General features: G+C 41.5%; 2 protein-coding genes and 1 pseudogene across 2 annotated transcripts in view; 1 reads left to right on the forward strand and 2 right to left on the reverse strand.

Moving 5' to 3' along the window:
• LOC137974016 (uncharacterized) overlaps positions 1 to 652 on the forward strand; it is a 1,635-nt gene extending 983 nt beyond the window's left edge. Inside the window, exons 1-2 of the mRNA XM_068820939.1 lie at positions 1 to 70; positions 170 to 652. The exon at positions 1 to 70 is cut by the window's left edge and continues 983 nt beyond it. Coding sequence (XP_068677040.1) covers positions 1 to 70; positions 170 to 532 — 433 coding nt within the window. The 3' untranslated portion in view covers positions 533 to 652. The remainder of the gene's footprint in view (positions 71 to 169) is intronic.
• Positions 653 to 2,354: 1,702 nt separating this feature from the next.
• The window catches only part of LOC137980407 (golgin subfamily A member 6-like protein 22), a 58,059-nt gene continuing 41,525 nt past the window's right edge, over positions 2,355 to 18,888 (reverse strand). Inside the window, exons 12-14 of the mRNA XM_068828124.1 lie at positions 18,234 to 18,275; positions 17,520 to 17,579; positions 2,355 to 4,778 (exon numbers count right to left, since the gene is read on the reverse strand). Of these exons, the coding sequence (XP_068684225.1) occupies positions 4,662 to 4,778; positions 17,520 to 17,579; positions 18,234 to 18,275 (219 nt within the window). The 3' untranslated portion in view covers positions 2,355 to 4,661. The remainder of the gene's footprint in view (positions 4,779 to 17,519; positions 17,580 to 18,233; positions 18,276 to 18,888) is intronic.
• On the reverse strand, positions 11,188 to 14,090 carry LOC137981327 (uncharacterized; annotated as a pseudogene).

Genomic DNA, 18,888 nt, shown 5'->3' on the forward strand with positions numbered 1-18,888 from the left:
ACCTTCTCTTCAAGTTCCTTTGCAACACCAAGAGGATCGTTTTTCTCCAAAAGAGGGCTGGGCTCTTAGGGTAATGAAAAAAGCCTACAGATTTAGCGAAAAGCATAAGTCGTACCTTCTAGCCAAATTTCATATTGGCGAAACGACTGGACACAAGCTTGACGCGGAGGTAGTTTCTAGAGAAATGAGACGAGCCCGCGGTACAGATGGTGCACCTCTATTCCAGTCGTCGGAATTCCTCACCACCTCCCAGGTCGCTTCTTTCTTCTCTAGACAGAGTGCCACAGTACGCCAGAGAGATGTCGACGAGCTTGATATTCAGGCTGCTCAGGAAGAGAGTAATTTTAACCAAGGAATGGAAGCTGTAGCGGCAATAAAGCTTGACCATCCTTTGATCTACGATCAATACAACTTTTGTGCAATGGCGGTGGATGGCACTTTGAAGCTCCTGAAACTACCCATGCTGCAGCACATGTGTGAAGACCTTGGCCTCGATATATCACCCAAGCCCATGCGGAAAATGGCCCTGTAACTGGCACTGCTAAATGACATTACCAGCAAACGTAATTGCCAAAATTAATTATGTCGCTACCACTCCCGTTAATTTGGCCTGGACTGGAGGGTGTGGAAGAGGGAGACTTGAGGCTGACTCTTTCCCAATCGTTAGTTACTGCTTATTCATGATTTTAATACACGCGCCTAACCAGATTTTCTTTTTTCTTATTTACCTTTTTTTTACCCTTTTTGGTCTCCAATGTCTTTCGATTACCCTTGTCAGTAAAACTCAGTAAAAAAATTCACTGCCCCTTTTGGAGCCACCCATTAGAAAAATGACGAGGGTAGGAGCATTCATTATCATATGACCCGTACGGCCCCGCGCGCGCTTTCATTGCAAAACTACTGAGAAAGTCCCCGTATGAGGGCCGTACGCGATGGCGCGAGCAGGGTCGGGAAAAGCCGTCCGGCCCTGCTAGGATCGCGTACGGCCCTCATACGGGGATTTTCTCAATAGTTTTGCAATGAAAGCGCGCGCGAGATGCGAACTAAAACAACTTTGTTGCTATATAAATCCCGACTTTTCGGTCAAAATGAGCGACGTAAGTGAGCATTCCGGATTTTGTTAACCAGAAAAAAAAACAACTAAGGGAAATATGATAAAATGCTTATTGACTGAGTTAGGTCGGGCCGGACGGGAAAAATATTTGGCCCTCGGCCATGGCGCACGGACCTCGCTACGCTCACTGACCTCGCTACGCTCGGTATTCGTATAGCTATTGTTGCATTGTTAAAGTGAAGAAAAGTGTTCCTTTTTTTTCTATTTTTTTTTCTTCACGAATAAAATTGCATCCTCGTTTACATACGCATGGACTAGCAAGGAAGATGGTTTGAAATGCACAATTCGTTGTAATAAGTACGACGCTAATGCTAACACCTGTCATCACGTCGCGTGACATAAATATTTTTCAGGTTTGAAGGTCAGGAGTTATAAACAACATATGTATATGTGCTCAATTTGTTATATGTCTCGAGAAATAACTTCACAATGAAACGGAGCAAAAAGCGGATCTTAAAATTATGGACTCATACCTTGACTAGCTCACTGAAGTGGAAGTACTGCTTTTAGGAAGGTTTCTTTCGATAGTAACCGTTCATTTACATCACTTTGTACCAAATATATCTTTGATAGCGCACAATTGACGCTCATTCAGTTTTCGTTTTTTAGAATATGTATACTGATTTGGTTTTGAAATTCATTGAAATTCTGTCAGTTTTTGCTCTCCTACTAACTTTTAAAAGCATGCTCTTGAAATGAAACCATCCGTCACGTCGTACACGCATTTCAGTGACACTGGCACTGCGAGCTTTTGAAAAAAAAAACAGAACTGTAGACAATTACAAAAATAATTCTCGTTACGTTTAGCATTGCAGTGGAGCACATTTCTGGTACCTACAATACTACTTATCGCTTAATCACTATGTCTTTTGACAGAAAACTGAACATATTTATTATCGAATGTGAGAATGTTATAAACACATGAGAAATGAAATGATGGTAGAACCAACTGGGAACTCGGAAAAATCCGAGCCCCAGATGGGATTCGAACCCACGACCCTCCGTGATCTAGTCGGATGCTCTAACCACTGAGCTACTGGAGACTCTATGGCGAGCAAGGGTGAAATGTGGGTATTGACTCGAGCTGCATCGCGCAGCTACAGAGTCAAATGACTGACAGCATAGCTCATAACTGAAAAAAAAAAAAAATCCGAGCCCCAGATGGGATTCGAACCCACGGGTCGTGGGTTCGAATCCCATCTGGGGCTCGGATTTTTCCGAGTTCCCAGTTGGTTCTACCATCATTTCATTTCTCATATATTTATTATCGTTTTAATTCAGTTTTTGAAATCTTGATAGGAAAGTCACTTGCACAAACCAGTAATGAAATGTCAGGGTCCCAAAGAGGGGGGGAGGGTTCCTGGAGCCCAGAAGCCCTGGATTTTTTTGATGTGGAGCCCGGAGCCCGATCATTTCTCCGCCTGGAGCCCAGATAGTTTCTAGCTGTGGACCCCGGAGACCCCGGGGCCCTGAAAGTAGCTGCTATGGAGCCCTGGAACCCTGCTTTTCTCGGCCCAGAGCTCTGGAGCCCTAAACCCTTTTGGGACCCTGAAATGTGTCTGAATAAAGTAAGATATAATTGCGCTCAAATATGATTTTCCGTCATTTTAAAAACTTCTGAATGATTAATTCCCATTTAAAAAATATTTCCAAGCTACAAGCCAAAAATTACCGAACAAGAATTAAGTTATGAGTCTTAACACCCAATATGAATTAATTAGCATCAGTTTGCGTTCAAATTTCGCGTAAATAAGCTCGCTCGGGTTACAAACATTTCTGATATTTTAAGAAGGAAGCGTTCCGAGTTCGAGCATCAAATTTTACATAGTAAATGAATAATATCATTATTTGAAGAAAATGAAGATTAAAAGTTTAAGAATGAGGTACCAGGTACATTTTTATCGCGTTAAATATCACTGATTTTACGAGGCCATGTTATGCCGCCGTTGAGGATGTTCTTTAGAGAGCTTCTTTAGAGATAAGAATTAATGGTTGTTCTTTTGTCGTGTCAAGTTTGGTGTTAATTACAGCAAATTTTGGACAATTTGTCAAACAGAAAAGCGCACATTAACCACGTTTTCAAATTTTTGCAAATTCCTAAAAAAATAAGAATCGCTGGAACTTGTAAATATGCTATTTGAAAATAGTTCACTAAAGGGTATCTTTGGGCAAAATTTGAGCGATCCGCCAAAATGGTCGTTGACGGACGATTCTCGATTCTTACAGGCAGCCATTCTTATAATCTTACAATCTTACTACAGGTACGTGTATATCACTAGTAAGTCCATGGAAATTTCCATGTATGGGGCTGGAAGAAAATCATTAATGTTATTGTAATCGCACCATGCCAATTGTTAATCCATGGAAATTTCCATGTATAAGACTCAGAAGACTGGAACAAAACCACTAATATTTTTGTAATTTCACCATGTAAATGGAACATGGAAAATTACATGGAAATTTCCATGTATAAGGCTGGAACAAAACCATTAATGTTCTTGTAATTTTACCACATCAATTGTAAATCCATGGAAATTTCCATGTATGACTGGAACAAAAGCACATATATTCTTGTAATTTCACCATGCCATTATTGTAAATGGAACATGGAAATTTCCATGTATAAGATTGGAACAAACCATTTATATTCGTGCAATTTTACCACGCCAGTTGTAAATCCATGGAAATTTCCTACAAGGCTGGAACAAAACTACTTATTATCTCTGGCACTGGTTAATCCGCAGAAACTCCCATGTACGAGGCTGGAATTCTTGTAATTTTACCAAGCCAATTGTAAATCCATGGAAATTTCCATGTACAAGGTTGGATTAAACCTACCTATAATCTTACAATCTTACTACGGGTATATCAATAGTAAGTCCATGGAAATTTAAAATCATTAGCATTCTTGTAATTTCACCAAGCCAACTGTAAATCCATGGAAATTTCCATGTATAAGACTGGAACAAAACCACTGATATTTTTGTAAATTCCCCATACCATTAATATAAATGTAACATGAAAAATTACATGGAAATTTCCATGTATAAGGCTGGAACAAAACTATTTATATTCTTGTAATTTTACCATGTCAATTGTGAATCCATGGAAATTTCCACGTACATGGCCGCGTCAAAACTACTTACTATATCTTTAATTTTACCAAGTTCATGGAAATTTTCATGTACCAGGCTGGACCAAAACTTTAAATTGCAATCTTGTAGTTTTATGACGTCACTGGTAAATCCATGTAAATTCTCATTTACAGAACTAGATAAAAAATTACCTGTTATCTTATAATTTTACCATGCCACTTGCAAATCTTTGGTAATTTCCATGTAAAAGGCTAGATGAAGACATTTACATTCTTGTAATTTTACCATGCCACTGGTAAATGCATGGAACTTTCCATTTACATGTACATGCCTGGATCAAAACTATTCATAATCTCAAAGTCTCTAAAAAATAATACCGAATAAGGCTCTCTTCGTTATCCTCGTCTTCTTCTCCCAAATCAAGGTCGCCATCTGCCATATTTTTGACAAGCTTAAAAACGGCCAGATGTGTAGGGGTAACACTTCTGCCGTGGTGATTTTTCACTGTCCGGTCCAGTTGTCGTTTCTGCTGTGAGGTTTTTGTTTGCGCTTTGAGGACTTTTTTCGTGCTGTGGGAAGAATATTATAGTAAAAGTACTTGGAAATATGACATATAATGGATTAGTGCGAAATGTGCGTAGGTCATCGCAGTTTTGAACACTACTGTAGCAGTAATGAAAAGCCTGAAAAATTCAAGGTTGAACGGAATTCAAACCCATGACCATTGCGATACCGGTGCTGTGCTCTACCAGTAATCTACCAAGTAATCGGAGACCTGCGTTATGCCCAAATGATTCTGGGATCGCCAAGGGGCAAACATTGCAAGTCTCTAGAGAGAAACGTACGACAAAAGCGGTGACATTGGACAAAGAATAATGCACTTTCGCAGTGAATTTGTGAGCCATGGAGGTAGCTCATATTTGTGATTGAAAAAAGTAAGTTTTCGTAATGGTAATGGTAATGAATTTATATAGCGCATTTTCTATTGGCATATTCAAATGCGCTTTACAAGCAAGTGATCTATGAGTGAGATCGGACATCAGCATATACAGGCGCCCCTGGCAGCCGCAATCAGTCCATTAGCGATCTCACCCAGCACATGAATGAACGAAATGAGGCCTGACCACAACACCGGGAGCTCCATGTCCTACTCTTTACGAATGGTGTGTGGGTTCTTTTACGTCCCACTGAGTTGTGAACAGTGAAGGGTTGTGAGACGGGGCCTACGGTTTATAATCGTTATCCGAGAAGACTTGAAAACCTTAACCATTTGCGGATGTAATTACAAAGGCAGCACTTTCTCCTCAGTTATTTTAAGACCCTGAGTGTTGGTACGGCCGGAGTCGAACTCACGACTTACCGCGTGGCAGCCCAATGCTCAACCAACTGAGCCACCGGTGCGAGGTACAATTAAAAAAATGCATTGTCTCGAAATAGTATAAACTTTGGTATAAGTTTGAGGAGATTGACTCAAGAAAGCCTTTCCAGTTGTCATTACGTGTGCTGAATCCGTGTGCAGAGCTATAAATCCTGATTACAATAAGTACTAAGGTATGTTCTGCTGGTGCATAACTATAACAACACATCGAACAAATGGACATTCACATCCTCTCTTTGTCACCATAGAAGACGAAACATCAGTTTCCATGATGGGTTTAAAAGTGACCTTTTTTTTTTAGTTGAAAATGTACAAGCAGGTCTCTTGAGCAACGTTGCACAACTAAAGTTGTCCACAGTTTCTCTTTCTGAACTCAATGGAAGAGTAAAGTAGCGGTTTCAAAACCTGGGGATGATGTTCAATAAAACCATTTAACAAACTTTGGATTTTTCCGTGTTTGCTATCACTGGTTTCATCCCTCCACAGCGCAATAGTTCGGTAGACAATTTCCACCCCTCCGCACAACAATTTCTCTCCTTTGAAGGGATAAAATTACAGCAGCCATGTCAATGTTCTAACTCGCTATAACTAAAAGAGACAAAGTCGACACGCGTAATTACAATTTAAAAAGCTTGAGTCAATCCCCCTTAAATTTATACCTACGTTTGTACTTCTTCATAGCTACAACTCTGGTCAAAACTTGTTGGGAAATTTGCGCGCATCACTTCACTTAACACCTAATTCGATTATTCTAACTATTGGCTGTACTATTTGGGAAGGAGCATGCTCTTGTAAGTCCCCTCTCCCATATAGAAAGTTGGAAGAAAAGTCCCCATTTTGTTTGGTGCAAATCCAACATTGATAAGGTGGAGGGGGGGCTATCTGAAAAGTGACGCTACCTTCCCAAGACTTCTGTCCAGGCTTGTAGATTTCACAGTCAACCTTACTCCAGTCGGAAAGAGTGTTAATCGATAAATTTTATCCCGGTAATCACACAAAAATTTACAATTTTCACGCACAAACATTAGTCACCTCCGTGTTTAACAAAATCACGGCGAAAATGTGTTATTCTTTGTCCAACACCGCGGCTTTTGACAAACTTTCTGTCTTACATCTTACAATGTTTGCCCCCTGGCGCTCCCAGAACACTTTGTGCATAGCCTAGGTCTTCGATTACTGGCAAATCATTCATTGAGCTATCAAGCCAACTAGGTGCAGGCCAGTTTTTGTGAGTATGTAACTGAACACGTGGATGATATGTATGTTATTAATACATTGTTCCTTCACCAGTTGGCTTCCGATAGCAACACATGCTTTGCGAAAAAAACCTCTAATATTAGCTTGTATATCGCCTTGGCAAAATGTGTTTCCGCAGGAGAGCATCAAGGGGAGCCTCTATGTCCCATACTTGGGCTGAGATCAAGTGAACCCTCTCCCGACAGGATTTATTTATAGAACGCCTCAATTTTAAAACTTTTTTTTTCATTTTAAAAAACTTCAAAATATTAAATTATTTTAAAAAAGTTTTAAATTTAATTTTTTTTTTAAAAAACTAAACTAATGAGCAGCACTCTGCCAACTGTATCTGTAAAACTTGTTTATTCTCCGACGCGTTTCGTCTAGCTAGCATAGACTTCTTCAGGGAGTTTTACAATAATACATTAAACGCCTGTATTTAAGCCATATCTGATGGCAAAAACGACGGCCACCAACCACCATTAATTAAGGTTTGACCGGATTTGGAAAGGGAACGGGCGCAGCTGTGAAATATTAGGGCAAGGCGTTAGAAACAATGTTTTGGGGCCACGGTTTTAGCTAAAACAGTGGCCCCAAAAAACGTATTTACAAATATAAGCTAATGTTACAGTAGTCTTGTAACAAACGGTGCAATCTAATTCTGGCATAATTATCTCTTTTGATTACATCCTTACCTATAATACGTGCGTGACTGCAATTAAAGGTAGTCTTAAGACAAAAGCCCGCCGTGACCCAGACTTACCTTTACGAAAAAACCACTTTCTTCTGTCGCTGTATGTGATTTCGCGAAACAGTGGCAGCAAAAATCTAAATGGATACCCCCTTACACGTAGCCGCTTCCAGAACGTCTCCCTAGTCTTAGCGAAAGACTGGTAGGAAGAACTGTTTCTAGCATACTTCATTAATTCGCCTTTAATAAAGCTTTCTTATTGCTAGAAGGGTGAAACGATTCGAAGGGTATGTACAGGTATTTGTTAAGGGGCTTCTGAAAAGTAGAAAATTGCAGTACATCCAACGCATCTCTAAAGAGAAATAGATCCAGAAAAGAAATGCTACTCTCGCTGACACAATAAGTAAGCTTAATACGATCATATTTGTTGCTAAGAGCACTAAGGAATTCTAACAGGGTATCCTTGGGTCCACACCAGATGGCAAAAATGTTATCAATGAAACGCTTGTATAAAGTGAGATATTGCGAATAGTGCTCGAAAATATCCTTCTCGTGATGGTACATAAATGTGTCCGCTGCTGTGACAGAAAAAGGAGTGCCCATAGCAATACCAAACTCTTGATGAAAAATATCCGGACTAAGGGAGAGCAGGGCTGGCGCAGTGGTGAGAGCCAGGATAGATTCCCGGATTCTACACCATATGTGGGTTGAGTTTGTTGGTTCTCTACTCTGCTTCAAGAGGTTTCTCCACGGGTACTTCCCCTCTCCTCAAAAACCAACATTTGCAGGCGTAGCTCAGTTGGCCAGTGCGCGGCTTTCGAAGCAAGGGGTCCCCAGTTCGATCCTCAGTGACTTCAACGTCTGTTTCGACTTTCCCCTGATCCGTGTAGCTGTAGCTTGAAATATCCATGAAACGGAGCACTCACAGAGAGAGGGGAGTAAAAGGCGCACCGACGTCTTCCATTGATACCAGTTTCGTAACTGAAGGAACTAGCGACGTTAAATAAATTGACTTTACTTGACTTTACTTAACTTTAAATTCTGAAGATAAGTAACCGTTTTCAAAAACAAGTCTGGGGAACTTCGCGAAGAAGCAGGTCAAGGGCTATAAGCGCATTCTTTGTGTCAACATTGGGAAAAAGCAATGCAACATCCACTGTGACAAGGAAACAATCCTTATTGGGCAACACAAAATTATCAAGCAAGTGAATCAGCTCACCCGAGTCCCTAAGTACAGTTAGCATACGTATTTTAGGCTTAGTAAGCTCGTCAACAAAAATACTTAATCTTTTAGGCTTAGTGATAAATGAATGGCTAGCAGCAATAGGCCTTCCTGCCATAGGGATTTATGGATCTTAGGGATAACTTAATGCACCTGTACTGTCACTGTCAACTCCCACCCCCCCTACCCCGGGGAAACATGGGGCATTAGCCACAAAGCAAAACCAAACAAGGGTAATGCCCTACATACAGGGGACATATTTTTGGGTCTAATCCCTACAAAAATGAGGATAATCCCCACATTAAGGGGACAAAAAAACTCCTTGTCTAAACCCGCAGTATTACTTTCAGAAGTGTGCTTGACATTTATTTTTGAATACTTCAATGTTTGGTCAACACATTTTCACATGGAACAAGTGCCAAATTTTCTAGCCTCATTCACGACACATCACCTTGAAAGGAGACAAAGCAGTCCATTATGTCTTCAACTATTCCGGCAGGAAATGCACACTACAAATGACTTAAAGATTCTACAGATTTCATCAATTTCATTGAAGAGACGAAGATAGGAAAACGAACTTTCCTTGTATCAATGGACGTCAATGGACGTCTATATACAAATATACCACAGGAAGAGGGAATCACTACAGTATGCAAAGCATACGAAAACTTTCGCAAAAGTAACCCTCCAAACCCCACAAACTATATCAAAGAAATGATAAGACTCTGCTCATAGAGAATTCTTTCCAGACCAACGGAAAGAACTATCTACAAATTTACGGCACCGCTATGGTTAATAAAATGGCCGTTGCCTTTGCAAATATCTTTATGGCCGATCTTGAGACACAGATTCTTAGCAAAAGCATCACGAAGCCAATGATTTGGAAACGATACATTGACGACATTTTTTCGTTGTGGGACGTCAGCAAACCGGATGTAGACAAGTTCATAACACAAGCAAACTCACACCACCCTACCATCAAATTTACTGCTGAGATCTTAAACACTGAGGCCACATTTCTAGACACTGTTGTATACAAAGGCAAACGCTTTCAAAATTAAATCCATTATGGATATAAAAACACACTTCAAGCCGACTGAAACCTTTCAGTACATTCATTTTTCCTCCAGCCACCAACCAGGTTTCAAAAAAGGATTCTTGAAGGGCGAAGCCCTTAAGACTTATACGCACTAATTCTTCAAGAACAACTTTTGAAGAGAACATTTACAAATTCAAATCACGTCTCCGTGCTAGAGATGATCCAAAACATCTGATTGAGACACTCCTATCAGGCATCAAATTCACAGAAAGGGAATTAGCGCTGAAGCAAAGGAATGAAATTCCTAAGGATATCTTGCCCTTGTGACTCAGTACCACCCGGCAGTGCCAAACCTTAAACATATTTTTTTTCAAAAAATTGGCACTTGATACAAAACCAGCCTTCTCTACGGCAAATGTTCAAAGAGCCACCACTCATATCTTTTCAAAGGGGAAAATCCCTAAAAGACATGCTCGTAAGAGCAAAGCTTTAAAGAGGTCGAAGACCGAAAATACGCTACGAAAGTCTCAACTGTTCAGGAGTTGTGTAGGCCTGTCAATCCTTGCTACTTCCTACTGTGCATATTTTGACTCCTTTCCAATCGGGTTGTTAATGTGTTCTTACTCCTTCTTGCTCGGACAAGGCAACGGACTAAAATTTACTAATCCCCCACCCCCATAGGGAAAAGAAAAGGCTAAAATGTACTAACCCCCCACCTCTCTGGGAAGGCAACGCAAAAAATGAATTAATCCCCACCCCCTTGGGCAAGACAAAGAGTCAAAGACCCCACAAAGCCCCACCCATGCCCCATGTTTCCCCGGGGTGGGGGGGGGGGGGATGGGGGTTTACAGTGACAGGTGCATAAAACTTAGCAGGATAGACAAAATGATCGAAACTACGCAAAAAACGAGCTACATTAGAGGAGATACAATACAATACATACTGAGTTGACCGTTCCCCATAGGGGCTTTTCAGGGCCAATGAAACACAGTTAACGAAACGACGGAACAGAACAACAACAACTATTACGAATCCCAACTGGCCGGAGGCAAACCAGTTAGCTATTTACAAGTGCAGCTGAGAAGTTGAACGAGGGACTACCTGGAACAAATTCAACGAGTGGTCAGAGTGGGTCTTGAACCCGGGATCTCCGGATCTGAGGCAAGCGCCCTAACCACTGGGCCACACTGCCTCCTGTTGCAAATAGACATAACCTTTTCACGAGTGTTTAAAACCTTAAGGCGATTAAAAAGCCAGTCCTGTTGCGTGACTTTACGATATGACAGCTCGTCATGTAAAAGCTTTAGTGTCTCAGCTTGAACCCAATCTGTCGAAAGAAGAGATGTCCCGAGATTTTTGTCGGTAGGCAAAATTCTTATGTAAGAATTAGATTTCAGCTCGCTAAGTTCGTCTCATTCTTGCATTGTGAGGTTGCTCCTCCAATGTGGTCTGCCAGTCACAATGCTATTTTGTAGTTCTTTGAGTAATGTAAAGAGTTTGTCTCCAAGATCTGGATTTTCTCGCGGTGGATTCCAGCCTGTTGGGACGTATAATCTGGGGTTGAAATCTTTGTCTTCTAGACAGTTGGCAAACTTATCCCGAAGGCGAACTCTTCGACAGAAATCTTGAATTTGTGAGTCGAACTGAGCTTCACTTGGAGGTTGAAGCAAAGGCCTAAACTTAAGGCCCAGGCCCAGAACCCTAGATTGCCGCTCGGTAAGCTTGAGAGAAGTAAAATTATGAATTTCCGAATTCCGTGGAAGCAAGTCGTAAAGAGGTCGTTTAGCCATCTTGGGCAACCATTTTTCGTACATAGAACACTTGTCTATCTTACGTAGATTTTCAGGCTGTAAGCTTGGTTTTCCTGAGGCAACTCTCTGACAAAATCTGAAATAGCACAATGAATCAAGGCTCTCAGAAAAACCAGCATTGTGTAGCTGAAGTAGAGCTTTCTCTCCTGCAGCAACTATTTCATCTTTCAAAGCATTCCTGCGATTAAAGACGCTAGCAAGTTCACAGAACTGGCGTTCGATTTAACCTTCTTGAGTGCAATTCCCTTTCCAATACCATGAACCCGGGACGTTGTGTCACAACCTAAAATCCCGTGGACGAACAAAATACTAGAACGGACGTCAGGTCCAAGAGCTATATTAGCTTTCTTAATGTTCCATGTTCTTCTAGTTTTGTCTCGTTGGTGTGGCTCAGGTCGGAAGAACAGGTCGCCGACGTCTTTTCCGTGTAATGCAGCGGTAGAACAAACAAGTCAGTGTCGTCACCGATCAGCACAGTAGGAAGAGTTATAGCCTTAGCGACTGCAGTTTTAACCGAACATGAACATTAGTTGCATGAATAGTAGAATAACCTTTGCGCTTTAGTGTTTCTGCTAACAGATTGACAAACTTCTGCTTGTTCTCTTTATTGGAAAGGAAAAGCTCCTTCTTTAAAGAAAGAATCATGCTGGGTTCGAACAAAACCACTGGGCCGCATTCATGCATTTCATGTGAGTACAGTCTTTAGTGGAAGGTTCATTTTTATAACCATCAAAAACAATGGTGGCGCGGGGATATCTGAGCTCAATGTATTGGACATACAGCGAACAAATTGTGTCAAACGATACTCCACGTGGCCAGATAACTCGGTGTAGCAATGCTCCGCCGTCCTGGACGTAGTGCGCACTTTCACTGATATTTACTTCCGTCTGACTATCTTTTGTCATAGACCAGATTGCATCTGCCAGTACGGGCTTATTTGCTTTGCGAGGGAGAAGGGATTCATCAAACAGTGATGTCGGGTAGCTACACATCTCGTGCTCAAAAAAATTGCGCAGGATTTTCATATCGTCCTGTTGTGGCGACGACGCTGAGTCTCTGGAACATTAATTGTGCATCAACTTGCACCTCGTCGTTGTTCAGTTTCACTGCTGCTTTGTTCGCAAAAGAAACAACTTGATCTTTTTTTACGAAAGGTAAGTTCAATCACGTTCTTTCCTTTCAGGAATTCTACTACTCTTCCTTCCATTTCTTTAGATTTGTCACAATCGACGCGGCTTTCTGCTACCACTCCGGTCGCGATGTTACGTAAAGCTGACGACTTTGAGCAAAGTAGGCGATAAGGGTGTTGGTGACCTTGAAATCTCTCTCTTTTCTTGCTTTGGTTGTGTCTTCGTGCTGTTGGCTTGCGTGGTCTCTCTCGTTTCTTGCTTTGGTCAAGTTGTGTCTGTGTGTTGTTCGCTTGTGACATAATTAACGCCTGTCAAAGTCTGCATATAATTGTTAACGTCAGCACAGATAGGCATTAACATAAGCCACACAAGCCGCTGAATTTCCGACATCCCCTTCCCTCTTGTCAGCCCGCCAGTGGTCTTAACGCTGTGCATTAAGATTTGTTACCTACCTGTTACCTATCTTCTTCGTGCCATGTAGCACATAAGGCCTCAACACAATCCCGTCAACTATCTCTGTCAGTCGCTGCCATTTGTACCTCACTCCAGTTATTCCATCCCGCTTTTTCTCTTTCTCTTTCCGCCGTCCTTCTCCATGCTGTCCTTGGTCTTTCCCGTTTTCGCCGCCCCTCAGGGGTCCAGGTTAATGCAGTTCTGCAGTCATTGTTTGTTTCTTTCCTCATGATGTAGCCGATGAATTTCTTGGTTCATCATTATCGCCACGCCTTGCATGTGTTGATCGTCATCTCGTCCTGAGTACAGTACTGTTTCACCCGAGCCCATTTTCATTCTACCTCCTATCCATCGGCATTCACTTATTCCCATAATTTGGATCTTCATCTGATTCATCATTCTCGCAACTTGTGCTGATTTCCCTGCAGTATACATTGTTCTCACATTTCAATTTCCTATTCTGATCTGAGTTCTTGGGATCACTAGTGGTTTGTTCAGCTCCTGAGCATCCTCTCGGCTTTGGCTCAAGGGCGTCATTCTTTGCATACCCAAGCAAGGTACCAAGTTGGCCCCAAGGGAAGGTTGCCTTCGAGTATTTAAGGTTTCTGTAATCCACTTTGTTTTAAGGAGGTGGGTGATTGGCCCACCGCCTAACCCTCACCTGGAGGACCAGGGGTGCTCTTTGTCTGGCCTCTACCCCTCAACCAATCCGGCATGGTTAGATATTCCAGGGACAAGAGTCCCAGCCGGCACAGCTCTCAGGGTCAATGAGACACTCAGACCTCACCACTGCATTAAGACTTGTTCAATCATTAAATCAGTCGAAAGACCACCCCAGAACCGATCACTTCGCCGTGCAACATGAAAGCCATCTACAAATTTCCTGTAAACGTCTGGGTTAGTCTTCTCAAGATCTTACATTTGCTGGCAGTAGATGCACGCAGACTTAGTGTAGAGATTATGTCCGGCGGCTGCAAATTATGGTAGCATTTCGTACGTTGCTTGTGGGTGAAGCAATCAATTTCCTGTGCGCTCAGATTTAATGAAAAACCGTAGAATATCCACCATTTTCATGTATTCGAGCCAAAGTTCCCCTCTGCGACTATCAGTTAACAAGGATTGTTGCTTTTCTTTCAGTTTGTTGCCGATTTGGATCAGTACCTCTGATGTGCACACTTCGTCCCTGATTTCCGGCTTGTCAATAAGTTTCTCATACAGCACTTTGGCTGTCTCTAGATCTGCATGAAGCGTGCGCTCTGCTTCATCCTGTTCAGCCTCTTGTTGTTTGTCGGTGTCAGGAACATGCAGCGGGAGATTAAATGTATCGGACACTAAGAGTGCGTTAAGGGCTGCATCAATAAGCAAATGTCCCCTAATGGCACGTGCCACTGCCTTACCACTAGGAATATGCGGTACCGTATTTTTGGCACAGACCAATTCTAGTACTTCCTCGATGCCAGACCCTACCATTACATATCCGATACAATCTGAACAGCTCATTTCAACATGAAGGCCGCCTAAACGCAGCACAATAGACCTCAACTTGCTATTTGACGGCTCGTTGGAAATTATCATCTGTGCCTTCCACCATAGGGGTTAGTCAAAAGTTACAATGGGCGTGTACTTGTGACGTTCAGGAAATTTCATTACGTAACTGTCAATCAAATGGCAAACTTTGAAACAAACTAGGGAATTTCGCGCCGAACTTCGTTGGAATGTGGCCAAGTAATTTCAACATTGCTCTCGTTTGTGTTTTGAAATGAGTGCCTTCACCGTGCAAGGAAAGGCAACTCCAAGTTTTGTTGGGCAGAAAATTATTGAAAGCTGGGTACAATGGAAAGGACAATCTTCAAATAGGACAAGAAATCAGGGGCACCCAACGAGAATATGAGATAAACTAAGAATAAAGCCAGGATCCGGGCCAGGATTCGAGCCAGGATCCGAGCTAGAATCCGAGCCAGGATTCGAGACCTAACCAAGACCTAGCCTAACCTTACCGAGACCTGCCCTAACCCTAACTAGACCTAACTAGACTAGAACCAACCTAAATAGGCCTAACCTAACCGAGAAATTCGAGAATAAATAGCGGAGAAAGCTCATCTTAGCTCGAATCCGGGCTGGAATCCTGGCTCGGATCCTAGCTCGAATCCTGGCTCGGATCCTAGCTCGAATCCTGGCTCGAAGTTTAGGTATCCTCCGAGAATATAGCCTTCTAAACGACTTAAATATAGCTTTGTTAAACATATTTTAGTATTTAAAGAGTAGTTATAGGCATATTTTTATCCCCTCAAAATTTCTCATCTGTTCGGATTTCCTAGCTGAAAGTCTAGTGATCCGAAAATTATAGGGATCAAAACTTTCCTTTTCGAAAATTTCAGCCAGAATAAAGGCTCCCAAAAATTCTAGGTGACCTTTTTAGGGTAAAAATCCGTTTTAAATGGGCAATTATACCATTTTTTAGTTGTTCGAAAATCCTAGGACAGGCAGGCAAGCAAGAAATTTTACAACAAATGACCCGAAAATTCTAGGCAATATTGGTTTCTCCGAACATTTTAAGTTTATTACAACACAACCGCATCGACTACAAGTAAATGGCGAACTCAACATGCGATAAAGTGAAGATACCCGGGTGTATTCCCGCGTCGAACTGTATGCGGGACGTCTAAAGTGTTGACGAGTTTTGACAACTCACAACACCTTGGGGGATCAACATTTTAGTCACGAAAAACACAAAATTTGCAATAACTCCGCAAGAAAAAAACATTTTCAAATAATTTCTGTTTTAGAAGAAAACAAATATAATGAGCTATCTTATGGTAGCTTTTTAAAATTTTGCAAAATTCGAGACAAAAAAGGTTAGCAGTAACCTTAACAAGAAAAGACTGTAAATTGTAATCTTTTAAACCCTGTCCTTTGTCACCATAAATTCTACATTTTACATTGTGAACTCTTTAATGTACCCTAAAGGTCTCGCCATTTTTCTCCAGGTGATCTGGTGACGTAATTTGGAGGACTGAGAAGAATAATTTTAACGCCGTATCCCACAACCGCGCGCGGCCTTAGGTTTTGTTTCCAAATTTCCTGCAGTATTTCCATCGCCAAAACTCAACTGATCATTCCGTGTCTCCCACATTTCCTGTTACTGAATGAACATTCAAGTGGAAACCGCCGAGATCTAACCTAGCCTCTGCCATGTTGAATTCGGAAATAACATTCTAGACCGCGCGCGGTTGTGGAATACGGCGTTAAAATTCTTCACCCCAGTCCTCCGAATTACGTCACCAGATCACCTAGCTTTGGTTGATCGCACAACAATTTCCTTCGCAAGCTCTTGACCTTTGTTTCGCCGAAAAAAAACACACGATAAACTTTTCATACTTAGATATTGGATCTTTGTAGATCAGGTATCCTGTGCGTTTAGTTCTTTGTTCCGAACAAGGTTAGTTGTTTTGACATCTCGCGGAACAAGAAGAAAGCTCGCGGCATTAGAGCATTGATTAGAGTAGAGAAAGAGTAACGCATACATGACGGAGAAAATGGAATGCCAATGGACCACAGGCTTGGTGTGTTTATAACAACATGGGTCAACATGGGGGCAAGCGATTCTGGCTTTTCCTTTGAATACTCTATTTAGAGGGAGATACAAACAGAATCAACAGAAAAATGCAGTTGTACTGGTAGGAGAAACCAGATTTTTATGTATGAAGCTCTCGCCACGTTCTTAACGCAGTCAATTTTACTGATACCGGTCGTTGACCTCTCCCTGTAGTTAAGTGCATGTGAATATTCCTAATCAGCTGTAGCGACTGGTGCCGGACAAGGACTTCTAGGTCAGTAAAATTTCAAGTGGACGTTAAGGAGACGGTTAGAAGTAAATCTTTTTAAAGGTTTTATGGCCCGTAGCGTTTGTCGTTTTGACAATACAGCATTTTGAATTTCCGAATTTTCGCCTTGCGTGACACCAACTGAGATAAAGCTGTCTGGTTCAAAAACAGTTTCGCCTTGTGGTTTTTGGCAAATTAAGCATTAAAAGCTGTACAAGACATGTTTAAATGTGCTGATTTAGTTCAACGTACAAGCAAGAAGAGAGGGCTTTAATCGCAAACTGAGGTCCAGATGTTTTGTTAACTCGAGGCCGCTTGCTAACTTCAAAGAATAGGATGCAAAAGCGCTAGTCTTCCTCAATTGGTAAAAAATACACGTAATGCCAACATCAACTCAATGGCATTGAAAAATTCCTTTTCATGGCTCAATAAGTTGTAGAATGTACGAAGCAATTACATATTCAGTTGACGAGTCAACTGTAAATTTACGCATTATTTCAAGATTAGAGGCGCCATACACATTTACCTTCACTTTCTGCTTTTCACCATCCTGCAATTCCTTATTTCTTGCTGTCAACCTCGACACCTTTTTGTAGAGAAAAGGTGCGAAATGCGTTTACGCTGAATGCAGCTTTAAACCATTTAAATGCAAAGACTATGGCGCTCACATGCTTCGCGAAAAAAAAAATCCTCGAATGTTAAGGCACTGTTACACTGTGAAATGTTTCGTCCTCGCTATGACGGATTTGGCGACATTGTGGCGGGAAAAGTTGCACGAAGCTTTTCACTATGTAACAAAAGTAGAAAAATGCCGAAAGTAGAATTAGGTTCTACTTTTCGTGCAACTTGTCTCCCTACAGGGTAGGTTACACTGTAAAATGTTTCGTGCAACTTGTCCCGCCAAAATGTCGCCAAAACATTGGGAGACAACTTGCACGAACACAGGGTGTTTTTGCAAGGCTTTTATGTTTCCATGGTAACTTGTCTAGTCTAAGGGGGGTGATTTCCTTTTCTTGCAACCCAATTTTGCGTTGCGTAGAATTTGGGTTAAAAAACGTTTTCGCAAGGCTGCAAAATTAATTAACAATTTAAACTCAAGTTTTAATTAAGGCTTTTGCTTCCGGCGTTTTAGGGCACTCGGTTTCACTTTGAATGAACTGCCACAACTGTTTCAGGAGCTATATTTGCGAAACCACGAATACTAGTGGGTAATATTTTATTCTGACCCACTGTTCCTTACCTCCTCTTCCAATTCGTTTATCTTTTTCTCCATTTTGGAAACCTAAGCAATACAGAGAGGCTGAGTTTTAACGTTAATGGTTCGATATAAAATACGTCTACGTTTAAAATACGCTGCATTAAATAAGCACTTTAAGGCCGTTCGAAGTTAGTATTTTCTTATTAACTCTTTCTTGGGGTCTCAGTTTCCCGTACAGTAAGTAGTACGTATCATGTTTTAATTTCTTGTTGAGGAGGGAGGGGTGGGGGGTAAGGGAAAGAATGCTCGAATAAGACAGCTATTAATAACAAACTACTCTCTTCCCTGCTAACAGAGGTTTCCTTTCTTTTGCGTTCGCTGGGCTGACGAGTACAGGAAAAGAGACCTTTGCCATGGGTCAAAACTCAGTGTTGAGCGTGCGCGGCGGTTACTTAGCGACCGAATCCTCACATGATACTTCATGTTGTGTGGACGGAATTGTCGTAAAGGAATACACGCGTACTACGGGAGCTTTTATTGATATCTTATAACCCCTATGATTGCCTTATCACTCATTAACACATTTAAGTTGACCCATGTAAACATTGCAATAAGACAAATAAATGTTGATCGACTGATACACAGATTGATCATTGATTGATTGATTAATGGATTAATTAATTGATTAATTCGTATT

The sequence above is a fragment of the Montipora foliosa genome, chromosome 1, assembly GCF_036669935.1.
Source record: "Montipora foliosa isolate CH-2021 chromosome 1, ASM3666993v2, whole genome shotgun sequence".
Classification (NCBI taxonomy): Eukaryota; Metazoa; Cnidaria; class Anthozoa; order Scleractinia; family Acroporidae; genus Montipora; species Montipora foliosa.